This window comes from Lutjanus erythropterus, chromosome 18, assembly GCF_056507025.1.
Source record: "Lutjanus erythropterus isolate fLutEry1 chromosome 18, fLutEry1.hap2, whole genome shotgun sequence".
Classification (NCBI taxonomy): Eukaryota; Metazoa; Chordata; class Actinopteri; order Lutjaniformes; family Lutjanidae; genus Lutjanus; species Lutjanus erythropterus.
The window spans coordinates 28,775,579-28,796,957 of record NC_139334.1 but is presented as its reverse complement, the minus strand read 5'-3'; the positions used below and the strand labels follow the sequence as shown (position 1 = coordinate 28,796,957).

General features: G+C 38.8%; 1 protein-coding gene across 1 annotated transcript; it reads right to left on the bottom strand.

Annotated features, from left to right (window-relative positions):
- Positions 1 to 6,484: 6,484 nt before the first annotated feature.
- On the bottom strand, positions 6,485 to 7,904 carry LOC146311250 (homeodomain-interacting protein kinase 2-like). Its single transcript, XM_084742988.1, has 4 exons — positions 7,740 to 7,904; positions 6,984 to 7,037; positions 6,756 to 6,886; positions 6,485 to 6,671 (listed from the first exon to the last, which is right to left on the bottom strand). The coding sequence occupies exons 1-4, from the start codon at positions 7,848 to 7,850 to the stop codon at positions 6,485 to 6,487; spliced, it is 483 nt and encodes a 160-aa protein (XP_084599114.1). The 5' UTR covers positions 7,851 to 7,904.
- Positions 7,905 to 21,379: the final 13,475 nt, after the last annotated feature.

Sequence of the window (21,379 nt, the reverse complement as noted above, 5' to 3'; positions counted from 1 at the left end):
TCTATCCACCGCTGCCGGAATGCATTGTCATACATCAGAATAACCCTACTGCCTCTCATAGTCACTGTAGGTGTGATTCCATGTTTGACAAAGTACTCCAACAGTATGTAATTGTCAAAGCCCGATGCATTATGTGCTATGAACGTATACCCTCTAAATTTAGGTCGTCTGTAGTGTTTTACAAAAACACTAACACAATTTAGGGTGTTGAAACAAAACGTCCATTGCACACACAAAATTTGCCTCGTGCTTACTGTCATGATACTGAGTCTCAAAATCAAACAAAATGTACTTTTGCTGCGGGTCTTTCTTTTCAATCGGCTGTATAAAACACTAATGCGGGACACTGCTCTCTTTTTTATGTTCGCCGCAGTGTATGCACACAAGGGGTGGACACTCGTGCGGCTTTTTTAACCCTTTTTTGTATGTTTTTCCACATGCCTCACAATACCTCAATGTATCACAAGGTATGAGATTATGCACTTTCTCTTTTAACTTGTGTTGTTTAAAACACTGTCTAGATTTACAGATGCATTTGCAGTCGTTGCATTTCAAGCTTGCGCCTGGGCGACTTTCACACACTGTAAAGCAGACACTGCACCTTAACTTACAGTTGTGATACATGGGGGTTTCATAGGTGTTGTAGCAATAATGACACACATAGGAGACACTGAAAAAACCTGTCTGATTTTCTATCAGATAATAATGGTCGTTATGAAGGTTTAACCACACAGTACGCGGGTGCGGGTTATCGTGTGTTTTGAAACACTTCAGGCGCTTGCACCCTGTCAGTGTGTGATGGAAGACGATGATTTTTACATTTAAATGTTTTTCAGATTTGGTCACATCAGAGAGAGAGATATGCGCGTGCAATCGCGCTGCATACTCACGTTTTTCAGACTCGGACATGTCAGTATTAGCAAAATGTGCAAGACACAGAGAGAAGCACAAGTTATTGTTTCCACGGTTGTTGGGGTTGTACAAAAAACGTCCCTTTTTGGATAAAATTTCATCATAAAAGACACTGCCCAATCTGAGACGTGCACCACCACCACCACCATTTCTATTGTATGCTACTGTGACTATAAACTCTAATTCGTCATCAGTCATGGACGTGTCATTGCTCTGTAAAACCTGTGCAACTTCCTCCATAAACAGATCGGCGTTGTAGTCATCATCTGCATTTAAGACTACCTGTACATCGCCGGCCAGGGAGGGCCCTCTCAGAACCACGTTCAAAACACTACCAGCCGGGGCACCATCTAACGCTTGGTCAATTACACCAGACAGCCTTTCTCTGATTCTAACAGGGACCTGTTCAGGGTTGTCTAAACTAATGTCTCTAAAATCGAGACGCTGTCGTAGTTCAGAGGCATTAAAGTTAGGTATGTCCCTGACTAAGATACATCTGTGTTCGACATTACTTGTGGAGGGTGAATTAGATTCCACACTTGAGCTACCACCACCCCACTGCCCAGATTCATGATCTACCACGGGCCTATCACTTGTTATTACCCACACTATCAAGCAGCCTCTCCTCTTCACCCCTTGAGACATTGGTTACAGTAGGAGTACTGAACATATGTTAAATATCCCTTGTTAGCCTCACACCTCTGCCCATTGATGAAGGGACTGTCAGGAGACTGAGCATCTACAATCATGTCACCCTCAAATGCCTGGTTTGTGGCATTTTCAACAACAGATTTGATTGTTACACTAACAGCAGCAGCAGCAGCAGAACAATGCCTAGCCCTTTTGTGTTTAAACATTTCTCTCATCTTTTTGCCTAGATAGAGAATTGTAGAGCGTTGTATTTGGGACCAGCGTTTCAGGTTGCTGTAACTAGCTGTTGAACCAGATGCTAAAAGCGACTCACATTTCCTAACATATTCATCATTTTTAGCATACCAGTATTCAAGGCAGTCAGAGTTATCATCATCATCATCATTAACAAAACCAGCAGGCCGGCCAGAGCCATCGCTTTGTTTGAAAATTTTTCTAGGAGGGGGCATGATACCGGCTAAGTAAAACAAAATACTATTTGTCCTCAGACAAACCAGCTGCAGCACTCTCAAATGATCTAATTAAAAGGTATTGGTTATTATGTAATCTTGTTATACTGTTTCCAGTTTTAAGTGACTGACGTGACAGATCACCTCTAAACAAAGCAAAAGATTTAGCTTTGTTACTCTTATGCAGGTCATCAATTCTTCTGAGCACAGAACTCTGGAAATCTTGGTTACATCATTTTAATTCATCTATTTGATGTTTCACCTCGCTACCCAATTGACTTATTTTGTCATTTAACAAGCCTTGCAACCCATTCAATTTCTCATTCACAGATTCTATGCCCAGAGTGAAAAAACCTTCAGATATTTCAGCCAAATCAGCCAGATCTTCAGACCCTAGGAAATCTGTTTGCCCTGTTTGAGAGTCATGTAAAACATTTACCTGCAAAGGACACGAGTGTGGTGCAGTTGGTATTTCAGTTGAAAAATCAATTACCACATTAGCAGGTTGTGATCCCAGTCTCTCCTCCTCTAAATGCTCTGAAGAAAACTGAGATGAAACGTCCTCAACTTCTTCTTCTTCTTCTAATGATTCATGCACCTCCACCGTTTCCTCAGGCTCTTGTGAAGACTCTTGCATAGGGATAGATGCATCCCATTCTCTAAGGAATAAAGAATATGGAAAAATCAACACATTTTGAAAAAAAAAAGCATCTTTTCTAATTTTAAACCATTTTGTACTTACAAAGAGTCACAGAAACACAACACATCAGCAGTCTCCTTGCAAACCACCTCCGCCTGGGAAGAGGTTAGAAAAGTCTGTAGCTTCTCCAGATCCTCTGCTTCCTCAATCCTTTTGCGTTTTTCCCGCTCAGTACGAATCACTTTCAAGGAAAGTGATCTTTTACGCTTGGGGTTCAATGCTTAAACACACACACACACACAGAGTTTACTTTTAATATATTAATATATATAAAAATTAACCACTACAACACAGATAACATAAAAAACTCTCACCATGAGCAGGAGAAGGAGGAGGAATGTTTTCAATGTCCTCCGCGACGTTATCAAACAGACTGAAACCTAGTAAAAATCACCTTTAAGAACAACATCACATTGTTTTTAACCAATATCATAAATAATTAAATTTAACCAAAATAAAACAAATGAATATAAAACCAATAAGACACTCACCTTGATAACATGCCATTTTGGGTTTCTCACAAAATATCCAGGTGAAAAAAAAAAAAAAAAAAAGATTGCTGAACCACTATTCAGGAATTAAAAATAAGGGCTGAATGATCACAGTCTCACTCCGAACCCAGTGATGAGCAGAAAAAGACTGGTCCAAGAGCTAGCACAGCGTTTATAGCATCAAGCTAGCCGGTAAAACACACCCATATCCAACATCCACCAATAAACAAACACAGAAGGACGGGCCTCCACAAAAGGTAGGTACTATAGGTAGAGCGCTATACCTACCAGCCAATCACATACAAGTAGGTGGAGCATAGAGCACGTGATGTAAACACAGGGTAGAAGTTCCGGGGGTCGCGACGTCGCGACGCGATGACGTCATCCGCTCGCGGACGCACGCACATTCCCACCACTTATATCCTCCTCATGATCATGTTGTCGGTCATCCCAAACATGTTGCACAGGATGCTCCTGAACCTCCCTTTGTCCAGGCCATGAGCTGCTCTCCCAGGGACTGTCGGCTCCCCCAGGAGGACGTGGTACTCTCCGATAAGATGCTCAGCCTCTGTTTTGTTGAAGTGCTCCACTTGTTTTGAGATGGTTTCAGCTATCTTCATTGCGGACATTGCAGACATGTTTACGGTTTTGATACACGAGTTCACCAACAGGAGCGATGTTGACATTCCGTCACCATGGCAACCGTGTGGCGTTCATGAACCTGCAGTGCGTCGTAGAGGCTCCATCATGAAGCTATTTGTGCGTTTAGGCCTGCAAAGTTACCGTTTAAAAGTTGTTGTTGTTGTTTTTTCTGTACTGTTACTCAAAGCAGCATTAACTGATATTTTTGACCAGTGAGGGCAGTGCAACAAGCTGTCCACACCTTATAAAGCTGATATGTCGAAGTGTTAGCAAACAGTGGTTTACTGACAGATCCAGCTGACACAGAGCAACATTAGTGTTCATTTGGAGACCTGACGATTGAAAGTCCAGTACTCTGTGGGTGACACATTTACATCATCATTTGATCCATCATTAATACATATTAGTGATCAGTCCAGCTTTATGTCCTGAACCTGAGACCAACTCTGAGGAAAACACTGAATAATAGTGGTATTATTTAATAAAAGTCATGAGACACTTTTCTAAAATTCAATTTCAATGTTTATTAATTAATTCCTGAACAGACAAATTAGCCTAGTGTGTGGGAGGAAACCGGAGCACCCGGAGAAAACCCACGCAGACACGGGAGGACATGTCAACTCGACACAGACAGGAGGAGACCTCCTGCTGTGTGGCCGCAGTGCTAACCACTGAGTCACCGTGCCGCCCGAGTGAAGCTCGATGAGTGTTTTTACAACACGACTCCTGAGAGGCTCACGCTGGAAAAAAACTTATCAGTGCTTCACTTTTCACCATCCTCATTGCTTTTACACAAGGAGTCTGGTGAGAGAGAGAGAGAGAGAGAGGAAGAGAGACAGAGAGAAAGAGAGAGAAGGAGATGTAGAGAAACAGAGAGAGAGGGAGAGAGTAATGTCCAATTAACTTGAGCTACATGTACTTTTTTGAAATGTGGGGGAAACCGGAGCACCCGGAGGAAACCACCGCAGACAGACTCGCAGAGCGAGGGAGAGAAGGAGAGAAGGAGAGGAAGAGAGACAGAGAAAGAGAGAAGGAGAGGGAGAGAGAGGAAGAGAGTGAGAGAGAGAGAGAAGGAGAGGGAGAGAGAGAGACAGAGAGAGAGGAAGAGAGAAGGAGAGAGGGAGAGGGAGAGAGAGAGAGAAGGAAAGGGAGAGAGAGAAGGAGAGAGAGAGAGAGGAAGAGGGAGAGAGGGGGGTGGGGTGAGGGGGGAGTGAAATGTGGATTATATAATGGTTGTTTTCTGTCTGAAATGCACGGTGAAGCCTACTCTCAGTAATAAACTGTCCCTCATACAACCTGACTTCAAACTCCAACTCCAAATCCAAACTACCCCTTTAGGGTCAAACAGGTTTTGTAATAATTTGTAATGTCCAATTAACCTGAGCTACATGTACTTTTTTGAAATGTGTACGGGAAACCGGAGCACCCGGAGGAAAACCCCGCACACATGGGGAGAACGTTAGTGTGGTTGAGTGAGGGAGAGAGATATATGGTTTATATAAAGTTATTTCAGAGTTGTTGTTTTTTTTTTTTAACATAGACTGCATATTAAACAGGATTACAAACTATTTAATATTCAGTCTATGGCTCCAATTCGCTGTTTGGACTGCTGTACTCATTTGTGCACACGCAATGTCTACATATTGCTCATTTAAACGAATTTTTTTGGAAGCTAAAATATATTTGCCTGAGAGTCTCATGCTAAAAACAACCATTATATTAATACAATTCACTCTTTCTCGTCGTCAACGCAGGTCATACAGGGGCAGAAAGTCTTCTTCATCCAGGAGAAGAAGCGCCGGAAGCAGTTTTTATTTTTATTTTCCTTCTTCGATGACAATTCAGTCACAGGTGGAGGTGGCAACTGTTTCTTCACACAAGTGGGGAAGTCTTCAGATGTCAAAGTGCTTGTGTCTTCAGTGAGTATCGAGCCATTTACAGTCGTTGTCACCAACCCTGCCTGCAAACCGAACACACACACACACACACACACACACACACACACAAAGAGTTAGATTATTTTTCCTGATGTCATGACATCTTAAAATAATCATGTAAAGTTCATTCAGAGGTAAACACATTCTCAAATCTGCTCCCATCACACATGAACTGAACCATTTCATCTCCTGTCTGGGAAATCAGTGTCATGACCAGATGAAGTCACCTCACCTGTCTGAACTGTCATGATCTTCTAACCGCCATGTGTTCTCAGCTTTGGCAGGCTGAACATGGATCACACGTGGTAGTGTGATTGTGGTTGATAGACTATGGTGGGCGGGTTGGATGTTGGTGGTCTTCGGACGAGTGGCAGGATCCTCACAGTCACTTGAAGAAGTGCTGGATACTGGTCTTGATGTCTTTACTGCTTGAATATGCAAACTAAACACACACACACACACACACACACACACACACACACACACACACACACACACACACACAGTGTTAGAAACTGATTCCTGTTAATGACAAGCCTGACATTGCTGCACAAATGTTAATTAGTCTGGAATCTCTCAGTTCATTTTCAATTACCAAGAAGCGTTATCAACATGTGCAGGCTAAAATATCTCTGGACACATCGCAACGAAACATGACCTACAACCAACCAGGGCCATGTGTCATGACCAGAGGAAGTCACCTCACCTGTCTGAACTCTCTGTATCTTCCGACCGCTGTGTTTTCTCAGCTTTGGCAGGCCGAACATGGATCAACCGTGGTAGTGTGATTGTGGTTGACGGGCTATGGTGGTCTCTTTCTATGTTGGTGCAATCACCTGGTGCAGACACTGAAGCTTCATCACCACCAGAAGACAAAGTCTCACTAGTCCTGATGTCCAGGAAACAGGAGATTGGTCAAATTAGGAAATAAAATCAACTGTGCAGAAAGTTGACTGAAAACAAAAACACTCACATAAATGGATGCATGAGGACTTCAGCGGGTGTGATCCTCTCTGACGCGTCTACTGTGAGCATGGCCATCAGGAGATCTAAACATCGCTGAGCCTCCAAAGTCTCAGCTTTGGTCTTGTTGTCGAAACGTGTCTAGTAAAGGAAACAAACGGTCAGATCCACCATCAGCCAAGTCATCTTCATGATTCATGAGAAGACAATCAATCCTAGTGAACGTTGCTTCACTTACTTTTGTGAAAACATCTGGATATCCAGTGCTTAAATTCTTTTGGCTCAAACATCCCTAAAAAGGAAGCACGTTATATTTGTTTGAATAAATCTGGTATGCTGTGATATATATATGTATATGTACACACACACACACACATATATATACATATAGTAACATAGTTAATTTTTTTTTTTTTGTATTATTTTGATTTGATTTGATAAAAGAAATGCTACTTCCTGCAGAATTCTTTTTGTTTTGCAGTTGTACATAAATATTTCAAGCATTCTAGAGTCAGACAGATAAATCAGTTGGCCAATATTATTTCCCTGATATAGGCCTAGCACAGCTATATTGGTCTAGTTCATTGGTTCAGTGCCCTGATGTCATTTTGGATGTACAAAAAGAACATTGGCTGATATATCGATATCAGAATAAAATGACCTAATATCAGTATTGGCATCGTACTAAAAAACCCAGTATCAGTCAGGTTCATTCCCAGACAATTCATGCCCATTTTTTGCACATGCTTAGGTCATAGCTGACTACTTTTACTTCATTAAAGAAGAAAAACAGAAGCACTCTAAGAAAGAAAAAGCTAATTTCATGCAAACCTTGATTGAAAGGGACGTTTTTTCAAGTTGTTTTTCAGTTTTTGCTGTTCATTTAATATTGCATCAAATATTGAATCAAAACAAGTTTTTGGTACTGTTACATCCCTATTAACCGGAGAAGGGTCTGACAAGGATGAAATAACTTTCAGGTTCATTGTGGTACCTTGATCATCCACCTGTTGGACTCAGTCCTGCTGAAATGCCTTTCTGTATTTAATCCTTCATCAAGGAGATGGTCCTCCGGCTGACCACAGTGGAGAACAATGCACTGCATCTGGAGATAAAACACAGCACCAAATGTTTAATATATATAACAGAAACGTTTTTCTCTTTCTATCAAGATGCTGACGCTAATAACTCCATCATGCCAACATGCAAAGTTCTTTACACTGCTAAGCATCTCATGAAATCTTTCTGTCATCCTGAAAGTATATTTAAAGGATTTTAATCTGGGGAGCACCAATAAGAGCAAAAAACCCAAAGTGCGAGTGAAAAAATGCAGGAAATTGACAAATTAGCATGCATGTCTGCTCTAACTGAAGCTGCTAGCTAAAGTCCTTGTGTCTAGTCAGTGATAGTGCTGATCATACAGCAACGTCAGACAGTCAGTTCTGACTAATCTCAGAAAGGGAGCGCAGCCTGATATTTTGATGAAGTATTTGTATGTGCTGGTCTCAAGTAAGTGCAGCAATCTCTTAGATGACTTACTATTTCATGTGCATCTTCTCCATGGAAAATTGGAACGCGGGTGATCATATAAGCCATCACACAGCCCAATGACCACATATCAATGGCCTCTGTTATCGGTAGGCCCAATATAGTTTCCGGGGCCCTGGATGTGGAAGAAAAGCATATTACAGAATGTGTACATGACAGAAAGACAAAGAATGGCATTGACAACACTGAGGAAACATCATAACTAATAACTTACACTCTTTTCTGTAATGCTTGTTGTATGTGTATTATTGTTTGCTCTTATTGACTTGCTTGAATAAATAAAGGCTAAATAAATGAATAAATAAGTGAATAAATATTCCAGTATAATAATAATCTATAGACCTTACCTATACAAACGATTTTGCAAATGCATGCCTAGTCTGGTTTCATTTCTGTGGATGGCCAAGCCAAAGTCTATCAGCTTGACTCTGAAGGGTCGTTCATGGCGATTCGCTATCATTATATTATCTGTTTTTATATCGGTATGAATCACCCCGATGTTCTTCACTGCATCCAAAGCTACAGCCATCTGCAAATACAAGGTCAGTAATACAGTTCGGAGAATGTACCACAGTTTGAAGCACAGTCCTGAAAAAATTATATATATATGGGGGTTTCTTCAACTATGGCATTTTTGCCTCTCCAAAATTAGTAAGAATCAGAATTTTAATTTAAGCATCAGAGATAATAATATACATCAATAGGTAACTAAATTTGCCTACAACACAACCTTTGACCTCACATCCAGCCAAGAAATGGGACGTCACTCATCCGACAGCGATGGGGAATTTGTCAGAGCGTGAGCATGTCCGATTCAAACCCAATATCAGGAAAGTGTACAAAAAGTTAAATGATACTATTTTGATTTTGATTTTGAAACTTGTATCCAGTTTTCAGATGCTCACTAATATGTACATAAGACTGTGAAGGACATAGTTTGAAGGCTGTTGTGGATTTGGGCTCCAGCGGCTTTAAAACTGACTGTGTTCGTTACTTTGCTTTCTATCTGATTGTACTGTATCCATACCTGCTTGATGATGCATCTGATGTCACTTAGAGTCATAAGTTCATCGCCCTTCATGTCATGAAAGTATTCTGCTAAGGTGATGTCCAAGTTCTCCATCACAAGCGCAGGTCCACATGTCGTCGGGAATGAATTCAACAACCTGACTATGTTGTGCTCGTGTAAGTTGTGGCTCCTGCACTCTTCCAACATTTTGAGCTGAAGACACATGACAAGTGAAAAATAGTTAAATGTTTGCAGATAGTTAATATGCTCACATGTTTGAAATATTTTTGATGTTGGACTTCAAACTCCCTGCAGGTAATCACATAATTACACAAATAATCACAATGTCTTTACATAGTAAACATTTCAGCAGCCGTATCTATTAATGCAGTCATCCCCAAACACAAGACTTTATTCAGGTTTCCACATAAAAAAAAGACCTCGGAAGAAATTCTGCAAAAAATAAGATTTCTATCTTCAGTACATCTATAATGTGTATAAATGTGTATATTGTTTTACTGATGAGAGGGAAAGTTAGTTAGGGAAAGTACTAGTTAATTTCACCTAAATGTACTTATTTTCTCTCATTTATGAAGTAGGCTAAAATGTCCTATGCTGTAAAATAAAAAAAAAAAAGATTCAAGATAACTAATTAGATTTTTGAGTTTTAAGTCTCTCTAAGTTTTAAAAATGTTTTGTTGAGATAATTGACTTTTCTTCTTCAAATAAACTTGAATCTTTGAGTTTTGGAAACACTTGTATTTCAGAAATGACTGTGTAAACCTGTTGAACCGTGTAAACTCATGAATGATGATTAATATTCTAATATTTACAATTAAAACCATTTCATTTTTAATCACCCAACTAACAAATCAGGTTCACAGCTCACTGTCCATAATTTTTGAAATACATTTTATTGAGTTTCTAAACTTCAAAGATTCAATTTTACGTTAAGAAGAAAAGCAAATTATCCAACTAGATCGGCAAAATAGTTTTTAGTTTATTTTCAAAACCTGTGAGTTTGAGTTTGATCTAAAACTCAAAAATCTATGACAGTGAGTTGCCTTGAAATTTTGTCTCAGCTTTTTTTTAAGGTTTGTTTTCGTGATGAGAGGAAATATAATCAGAGATAAGTTGTTAACTCAGCCTGAACGCATTTAAGATAATTAAGATAATATAACATTATGTAATATATATTTATGCACAAATGAACTCTCCCAAGATTTCCCTGTTGTGAATTAAGACACAATAGTTTATTCATTTTTAAAAAGTGGGTCCCCTTAAGAAAAGGTTTGGGAAGCACTGTATTCATGTATTATTTAACAGCACTAACTAAAGGGAATGACCTTTTTGCATGTGTTATTACAAAGTCTAAGTTACTAAGCAGTAGGCACTTCATGTACCTCTGACTATACAATCTCTTTTACAGCTTTGAACATCAAAAAGGTATCCTACCTCCTGCTGGCTCTCTGAGGCTTTAGAAATCTTTATTGCCTCCATACGATGGGTTTTCTTATTCCAACATCTGAAGACGACTCCAAAGGTCCCCTGTCCCACAATACTCTGGAACACATAGTTTTTGTGGCGCCGGACACGGTTTTTGTGGCAGCATGAGAGGGTAGTCCACATCTTTGCTGTTTTCCTCAGAGGCCTGAAAAGACAGGAGATAAAACTAGGAAACATGTTAGTTTGGTTCTCTTGTCTCACTAAGCTAAGTACAGAAGAAATAGTACAAAAAAGTATCTGTAAACTTCTAAATAGATCTTAATATTATTAAATCTTAATAAAATGAATATAACTCTTCTTTCCAACTGTGGTTATAAATGAAAGCAGAGAGAAGGAGTAACTTATCCGTTTCTGAGGTGGTTGGTTGTCCGTCCACTTCATGTGCTTGTTCTCTTGATATGTTTTAATTTCAGGGATGCACTGTCCATCTGCTCACAGACTCGTGACATCACCCAGAACTGTTGTCTGTGACATCACTTCTAGAACTCATCATGATCAAAGCAATAATTCCTCAGTTCTACATTCAGTTCTAAAGAGAACCAGCAGCAGTTTAAATGTAAACTCTATACATACACTCTGTACCAATATTTTATCATGTCCTCATTTCTTCAATAATCAATAAATAGGGGCGCCCCTGTAGCTCAGTTGGTAGAGCGTGTGCCCCATGTACTGAGCCTGTCAGTCCTCTGCAGCGGCCGCTGGCTCGACTCCTGGCTGCGGCCCATTCGCTGCATGTCATCCCCTCTCTCTCTACCCCATTTCCTGTCATCTCTTCAGCTGCCCCTGTCAAAATAAAGACAAGAGCCCAACAATCAATCTTTTAAAAAAATAAATAAATAAATAGAATTTCATGCTTTGACCGTATTTTATTTAGTATTGCATTTACATTGCACATTAAAATGTTAGCAATATATTTGTCCATTACTATTACTTCTGTTTTTTTCTATTTATTTTATAAACAATTCGACAAATCTGTCATAACTTATATTACACATAAGATGGAAGTTTTGATAGTACTTAAATAGATGATTAAATCATCAGATAATAAACTATATCATATATCATATATCATCATATATCATATATATATCTACTATATCAGGATATATGCAAACTTAAGTTTCAATTGCAGGAAATTTCCAATAAAAAAGCTGAACATGCCCTATTCAGGCTCAGGACAACCTTTTATGAAAAGGGAGAGAACACAAACAAGTCACTTGTGAGGCAAGTCAAACAACAGAACTCCCAGAATGTGATACCACGCTGTAAAATCTAGTAAGTTGGGTGTACTCAAAAAATTATGCAAATGCATTGCCTCAAAAAGTTAAGAAAACCTGAGATTTGAAAGTAAAAATAACTTGTTTATGTTGAGTCCAAAATACTTAGATTAACTTGTTTATTGTGAGTGCACAATAGTTAGACTAACTTTCTTACTTGAGTGTGTAAAACTAATATCAACACTTTATGTATCTATAAACACACTGTACTCTTGACAGTGCTGGCCACATAACTAGCTACATAAGATAATACTGTGAACTGAACACCCTTCATCCCCAACCGCCCACCCATCAGATCCACACCAATGTAGCTGCTAACCTTTTTCTTGTTTCGAAGTTAGAATGGCGAGATTTGCCAAAAGGTGAGGAATTGACATAAAATATTCAAAATCCTAGGTTGTACATTTTTATCCTTTTTAGCCACTTTACAACAGTATGACCACATGTTGTCGGCGATATAACGACATATAAGTCATCCCTAACCAGCAAGCACATAACCCTGGCGTTGAATTTGAAGACAGCAAGGCACCATGAAATTATTTATCCATCAAATCAGTGTAGCAAACACAAGAATCCCCAGTGTGAATGTGCCGATGTCTGGTCAGGTCCCAGGAATTCTTGAAGCCCTTGCTGCATTCCTCACAGGTGTACGGACACTCGTTTGTGTGAGTCACATCCATGGTGCGTGTGAAAGCTGTGCCGCAGTCTGGACATGTGTGGGGGTTGGGCCTGTCGTGGATGGGGAAAGGCTTTGGGAACTCAGGACGTTGATTTTCTTCTCGGGGGCCTCAGCTGTCTCTGTGGACCTCTGCAGCTTGCTGTACTCTTTAGGGTGACTGTGCTCAATGTGCTGCAGCAAGAAGGACTCCTCTGTGTGGAAGAATGGACAACCAGAACAGACAAACACCTGGCTGGACATCTCCACACTGGTACCTTTGCAAAACAGAAAATATAAGATGCTGTTTTGCTTTGTCTGGGAGATGGGCAACAGTTTGTTGTGTTGCTGCTTAAAAATTTTAAATCCCTTTGACCTGCAACACTGCTGCAACACTGCTGGGTTCAACAGGTTGTGACTGAGATTTCTGGCCTTCACAGCTTCCTTCTTCTCCCATATGACCACAATGAGCTGGCTAATTTTGAAAACATGTCCAAACTAGTAGTTTTTTAAACGGATCTCCATCTCAGTGTTGTGTTTCAGCCGGCAACAACACTCAACTTAATTTACTCGCTATTGCAAAGGTGGCACATGTCGACGCTGCGGCTGATAGCTCCTTCAGACGTCACTATTTTTCTCTGTTAATGTTATTTTTATTGCAGAAAGATGTCATTTAGTTTTATTACACTGTCAAATGGTTTTGTAACGGTGGTTGTAACGATGAATAATTTCCTGGAGTCATTCGGACTTGTCATAATGACGTCATTAAGTGTTATAAGGCCAGGTTGATGACAGAGTACAACACTGAGGTGATTTGGACAGATAGCAGTTAGCTGGTTTACTGGGAAAAAAACTTTTAAAAAAAAATAGTGTTGAGTTACTTTTTCCATCTGTGAAACATATTAGATCAGGCTTGAAAAACGAAGACTGAAGATTTTTTTCCCTCTCAGGCTTCTGTAACAAAACATCTGTATGGCTTTCAATGTGCATGATATGATATATGCAAGTATGTGCAAGGGGAAAGAATTACCTGTGTGTATATGTTTGTTTGTAAGAGGATGTACGTTTAAAAACTCACTCTGTGGTGGAGGGTGAGGAGCGCAGCGTGGCGATGCTGCCTTGCCTGTTGTCGTCCTGCAGTTTGGGCGAGGATGGCAGTGAGTCGGTCATCTCCTCCATCTCATCGTGGGCCGACTGTGATTTGGTTTTCTTCTTGCTGAACACCTGCTTGAAGGAGCACACAGGGGGGACAGACATCAATATTGCATACACCAACATTTACAATCAGTTCTGGTGACATGACATCCTGCCAGATCAGGAAGTCACTCCGTGCTGTTTCCAGGCAATGGCCACTGTCTGGTTTAGGTAAAAAGGGAGGCAAAAAGCAAGGCAGTAAGTAGAGATGGAAATGAAAGATAGAGAAGGGGGGACCAGGCTTTTTAATGGCCCTAAAAAAATTAGGGCTGAACAGGCAATCAAGATGAACGCAGGAGGACGAGGAGAGAGGAATAAGGGGGAGGGGGAGGGTTGCTGTATCCATGCCGACGTTTCCAGAAAAAGGGAGAGATGAGGTTGCTCTGAGAGGGGAGGAAGGAGGAATGAATAAGGGGGTGAAGGAGGGGAGGATGGGGGACAACCACAGCACACATATGGAAGACACTCTGGGAGCCACTGACCTGAGCCAGCATGGAACCAGCCACCTGAAGATGCAGAACACACCCAGCGTTAAGCCGCACAAACACACACTCTGCTGCTCACTTGATGAGTGAAAAAAGCTAAAAGTGTCTGATACAGTCACTGCTGTTGCAAGGATGATGATAATGAAGAGTGCTATTATGATTATGTTCAAAGGCTAATTATCAGTTTATCTCCAAGATTAGTTTTAATTGAGGCAAAGTTATGATTAGGCCACCATGCTAAGAAACAAGCACTTTTGACTGTATAGTTTAGTGCATTTTGTCCTACAGTATCAGTACAGTGTGTGGAACCAAACAACCATAGATGGTACAAGATGTTGCATGAAATCAACAGCACTCTAATCATGCTAAACACAACATACAGTATAAACACAGTACATTTATGTTCAAGTAAATGAATTCACATATTTTAAAACATATACATATACATATATATATATATATATATATATATATATATATATATATATATATATATTAGTTTGTTTATTTCTTTGCTTTTCTGCACATAAGTTGTTCTGTGTTTGATTACATGTCATTTATGTATGTAATATGTGTTCACGTGCATGTGTGTGTGTAATGTATGTGTTAATTGTCCAGTTTGTAAAATTATTTTTTTTTATATTTTCACTGCATTACTTGGCTTTTTGTCAGCCTTTTCTGACAGGAAACTGCTGTTATATAAGCCAAATATCACTTTCTCAAAACCAACCAAACTCTGTGGATGAAATCAGTGATTTTACCTCACAGAACACAGGTGTCACCGTTCTATCACTGCCTCGATCTGTTAATTTGTTTGTGTTACTGTGTGACTTTAGTGATTCTGAACTATCATTTAAAAACACGGCAGTCACACAGTAACACAAACAGACTAACAGATAGAGACAGGAGTAGACCAACGACCCCTGAGTTCTACAAGCTAAAATTACTGATTTTGCCTATGGAGGTCGGTTGGTTTGGAGAAAGTGATGTTTGGTTAATAAAAAGGCAGTTTCCTGTTGAAAAAGGATGTCTGACAGCAAAGCAAATCAGTGAAAATATTCTAAATATAACATACACTCAAACTGACATAGATTTTTGGTTTTTTTTGGTGGATCTTTTTTAAGTGACTGAAATATCCCATATGGAAAAGAAATAGAAAAAACTTATAAGAAGTTTCCATCAGCTACAGTAGTAAATCTTTATGTTTTACATGTATTGTGCGCCTTATAAGACTTATAAGTCCCATACTATGATAAACTCTTGAAAGTGGCCGGTTTTGCATTCTTTTCATACAAGATAATAAAAAGAATTAAGTACGAATCAAGCAAAAATTATGCATGTGGTCTATAAGGAAATTGAATGGCAAATTATATTTTCCATACGTTTCATATAAACTTTGTAGTTTTTAACTATATGTCAGTTTTCAAGACATATGCTTTTCATATATGAAAATATACCATAATATGTAGGTTTTCTGCATGTAAAGTGTATATAATTTGCAGGGAAATTATGCTTTATTTATATGTTTATTATAAGTTATGTAATTAAAATGACTAAACCAATATAAAAAACATATATGAGTATGTACCATTACATACAAGTTTTTTGTATGTTACAGGATATAATGTCATCGTAAACTATATTTTCTTTATGTTTTTTCTACAAGAATTCTTATATGTTAGCCTATGAAATTTACAATAACAGTACATAAAATATATACTTTTTATGTATGAATTTGCACAATTCCATACATGTGTTTATAGTCAAAAACATATGAATCACATATTGAAGTGACTTGACTTCATTTGACCCTATACCAACACTGAAATTGGATAAAACTGAATTACAAACTAGCATGGCACAGACTGCCTGGTCAGCATCTAGAACAGCTGATTTCTACCATTACAATTCCCTTCCAGTTACATAAATATCTGTAATACTGAAAACATGGCTGTTAGACAAACCTTTTAATTTAATAGACTTTATTAGCACTTATACCACTTAAAACAATTTCCCCGTAACGGGTAAAACCTGGCTACAAATCAGTGTGACATCATAACAACAAAGAACTTACTTCCAGGTGGATAATGTTGATTGAGTTGCATCAGCACTACTATATTTTTTTGTGTTATTTACCCAAAGTTAAGGGGTTTTTAGGTTTTTAAGCTCTTGTGATAATAAATATACAGACATTATGTGATTGTTACTGTCCACCAAAATTGAAATGTCCCTGATGCTGTTTACATCTATATATAGCTAAACATTGATGGCCAGTGACACAAAGAACACTACATTAGGGTGATTTGGCCAGCAGAAGTTCAAATTTAAGTGCTAATCTAACAAAGCAATCTCAAACCAGTCATTCTTTAGTGTTTTACTGTTTGTTATTTACTTTCAGGCAAAATAAAATACATCTTGACCGTAAAGCAAGAGAGTAAAACCATATCCCAAAACCCGGCATGCAGTGTGCTTCAGCTTGTCACCAGTTCTGTAGATGCACAATCTACAACAATTATCTATGAACCCGACTTGTTAGGTTCCTTTGAAACAGAAAAAGTCTAAACCAAATATCTACCAAACACAACCTAATTGCAGCAAAATCACTTGTTGTCATTTGTTTTTTTCAGTTAACTAATATTTACCGTTGCTTAAGAAAAAAAAAAATCCACTGAGTTATCCACCCGGAAGTATAAACAGTGTGTTTGTTTACAACAATTTGATTTGTTTTACTGCAATTATACAAAACAAGCCATTTAAGAACAATTTAAGATGATGCCGTGGACACAGCAACACTTTTACTTTTGGTCCGGAGCTCTGTGATCTTCGCATTGATTGTGCTTCCGATGCTGGAGAGCTGGGTCCCAGGCCACCTCTCAAGAGTCGCACCTACATATGAACACACAGACACACAAATAAGAACTTAGTGCAATTGGTAGTCTGAAAGAGACCAATAAAAGAAGGAAGGATCATTATATAATATTAATATTATAATATTCATGTCAAATGGTGCCAGACTCTCCTGGTACCAGGTCTATTGCAGCGTATGGGAGATAAATGGAGAAGTTCACTAAAATGAAAGATATCACGCTATATGACCTTTGATGAAGAAATGCCTCTATCACATGAAAGAATATACTTCAGACTAGAAAATGCTTGTTGATTTATCTAAATGTGTTCATTTGTTTATTTGCTATTGGACATCAAAGATACTCCAAAGGCACTTAAAACAGCAGAGAAAGGGGTAGCTTACAATGGCATGTCATGATTAGACCAATATTACACCTATATATAATATATAATAAAAGGAAGATCAGACAATATTCTATGAATTATGTTCTTCCATTTGGTAGAGGCATTTCTTCTTTAACGGTTATATGATGTAGATATGTTGGGTAGATATGTTCTCTATGCAGCTCCCATAGAATTCAACACAACTGGCACTAAAGTCTGGCACCGTAGAATGTTGGTATGATGTAATGACTCTTCTTTTAGGGTCCTTGTCTGAAATCAGGAGATACAAAAAAGCATGGACTGTTGGCAAAACACATAACATAAAAGGCTGAAAACATACTGTAAATGGCATCCAATTTATTTTTGTCCAGTGGTAGACGAGCATCTCTTCCGCCTCGTTTGCCCCCTCGAAGATTGCTCACCAGCAGTATCTCCAGTGGGAAGACTGCTGTGAGCAGATGCCTCACAAATACTGTAGCCGAATTTGCATTGAGGGCATAGGTCCATGCCAGTTTCTCCACCAAGACTCCAGTCCCAGGATGGATCTCCACCTGTTTAAACAAGGAGACAAGGTGAGCATTTAGGGTTCAAATATGTATGTTTTGTTCAGCCCAAGACACTTTAGACATAAAAGCAAATTAGATCAGTCATACTCATTAAAAGATATTTTGACAAGCAGTAGAACTAATTTATGCACTGTATTTATTTATTCTTTAAAAAACAATTACCTTAGAAGACTGCGAGTCTGTCAGGGATGGAATGGCAGACTCAGACATGGAACTGGACGGTGTATTGGCTGAGGAAGAATTGGAACTTCGGGGGGGTGGTGGGGGGGTGGTGGGGGTGGCAGCGGTGATGTGGTAAGCTCCAACCTGGATCTCTTAGGAGGTAGAGCTGAATCAATTATATTTCTCATGCTCCGTAGGAGTTCTGGCACATCTGTACACAGTACATCAGAAAGAAAGAAAGAAAGAAAGAAAGAAAGAAAGAAAGAAAGAAAGAAAGAAAGAAAGAAAGAAAGAAACAAACAAACAAACAAAAAGGCTATCATCATTCTTCTTCAAAACAAAGTAAAGTACCCTATAATACAGTAAATACAATGTGAAGTGATTTAGAAAAAAATTTATTAGTTGACAAATGGTTTAATGAATGATATGAACCAATACCTTGAACAACCATCTCCTTCAATTTAGCATTCTCTTCTTTCAATTCTTTGATCTCCCGCTTTAATTCAAATACTGTCTTTCTCGGACTTCTATCATCTGAAGTAGGGTGTGAATGACAGTACATCTCAAGGAAATCTTCTGCAGGGTCTTTCCTTGTGAGAGCCTTTGACTTCTGGGTGTCCAGAGAAAGGTAAATAGAATAATTTACATAGAAAATAAAAACACAGCTGATGATGGAGTTTAGCAGCTGAACTGTACAGACAACAGTTTCAGTATCAAGAATTATTAATCCTGATGTATTTTTTTAAAGCTAGATAGTACTGGCTATTATCTAGTAGTGCAAACCACTTAGACAATATGTTGACAAGAGCTAAAAGTAAATTGATATCACCTTGATGTGCAATGACTGAGTTGGAATCTGAGTCTCAGTGTCAGTTGAGTTATCCGAATCATCCTGATATTTCTGAGGGGGGACTGATACCCTCTTGGCCAGCTCTAGAGGTTCATCTTCCTTCAGCAGTGACTTTAGTTTACAGGTTGCCTCAAAACGAGTAGCTAGAGAACAGAGGAAGAATACAAACAAACAGATTTATGCTCTAACATCTGAGTTCTTCACATCACTTTTTTTTGTAAATTAAATGGCATTTTAGTCAAAAGACTAAGACTAAAACTAAATCAAAATTTGCTGCCATAAATAGCACTGTACCACAACCTAAACATACAACCCTGATTACAATTAATGGGAGGACTGGCATTTTCACTGGAGTGCCAGATTGAAAATATACTGTGACTTGGCAAGCACTGCTTGCATGCTCTGTATGTATTGCTCACAACCTGTTAAGACCCTGTTTATAAAGTTGGTGAGTAACATAATAATGTAACACTTCATTTGAATGGGTTATGCATAGGGCATACATGACACCTGGCATACCATACTTGGATAAATGACAAAAAAACAAACAGACAAACAAAAATCCTTCAAAAAGGTATTCAACCTTTGTCAACTGTCGAAGTATTATGTCTCTTTCAGTATAAACTGACAGAGGCTATGTCAAGTGGCACAGCTGACATACTAATGTTGTATGACATTGTCAGCATCCCAACATAGTATGTGTTGTGTTGAGCAGTGATTTCCACTGTGGGGTCATTAAAAATGTTTCTAATTTATTTTTATTATATTTCCATCCATATGTAACACAATGACAGAATATATGACTATTTTGGTCAAGAGTTTCATACACTTTATGAAATTAAACATCTAAAAGGGGTCTGTGGCTCAGACGGGGGTCTGTGGTCTAATTTGGGTCAGTTTAGGGGTCCTTGATGTGAAAAAGCATGAGAACTACTGATGTAGAGTACTATGGGTAAGATTATGGGATTTAGTATGTCTTAGTGTTGCTCATGCATTCCAAGTCAACTTGTGTAGATGAGTGACTGTTAATAAACAGTTTAGCGGCCAGCTAACAACTTTCTAGCATTTTGTAGTGTGCAGTATATATGATGAAATGGTGACAAAACTGTTACAAAACAAAAGATATGATCTCTATTCATGTGTAACATTTTCAATTAAGAGGTGACATGTTGAAACAGGGCTCATGTTTCTGCTTTAACTATTTTATTTCCACGATAACATTCCACCAATGACACTGCAAACTAATCATATGTACTGCACAACAAATGTGGGAAAGACTCAGCAGGCAATTTAGAACACAAGTTAAAACAGGGTGAATCTTGCCCTATTTGTGTTTGGACACTAAAAACTTATTCTGAAGTAGCTAGTAGTTACTATAAAGTGGACAATCTTCACTTAAAATAATTTCAACACTAACTTACCACTGACAAAAACAACAGTGCCTCTGTAGTGGTTTCTTCCCATGACGCCATTCCATAACGGCTGAGTAGGTGGAAATGGGATCCCCATGCTGGTCCATCTTTGAATCATCATATCTCCTCATGGTATCAGTTTTAACTTCACTGAGCTTCCCGGAATCCTCCCCTTCACTCCACCGCACCACAGCAAACTTCCTCTCCATGTGTTCTGACATGATCAAATAAATAAAATTGTTGCTTAGCTTAGCAAACAATAAATGGCCAACAGACCAACCGACAGATAATGTTACAAATGCATTTTCATATATTGTGATGCAAATGTCTGTCCTCTGTCACTGATAATATCAGCTTTTCTAGTTCGGTAAAGTTGGAAAGATATTCACAGATTCGGACTTCCGGCATCAATAACTCATTAGTGATACGTTGTCAAAACATAAAGGAGGCCTCTTTCCCATCGTTGTAAGGTAGACAATGTGCTACAAGCCCAGTTTTATCAAAAGTAGCTGTCTTTCAAGCTGCAGAAATAACATTGGTGTCTATGAGCAGCCAGCTGTGAGACGAGTGGATAGGGACCGTCTGCAAATTGCAAAACCGCTACAGCAGCGAAGAGAAACACTACACAGATATTCAATAACTTCACTCTTAGACAATGTAGTGTCACCAAAATCACTGCAGCCATCAACTGGCCCCTGCTGATCATACTACAACTCTTGGTTTGATATTAAAAACATTT

Coding starts and splice junctions, on each gene's coding strand:
- LOC146311250 (XM_084742988.1), bottom strand. CDS start 7,850: ATGCAGTGCATTGTTCTCCACTGTGGTCAGCCGGAGGACCATCTCCTT. Junction 6,887..6,983: donor ATCCAGATGTTTTCACAAAA/GTAAGTGAAGCA, acceptor TTCCTTTACTAG/ACACGTTTCGACAACAAGAC. Junction 6,672..6,755: donor GTCCTCATGCATCCATTTAT/GTGAGTGTTTTT, acceptor CCTGGACATCAG/GACTAGTGAGACTTTGTCTT.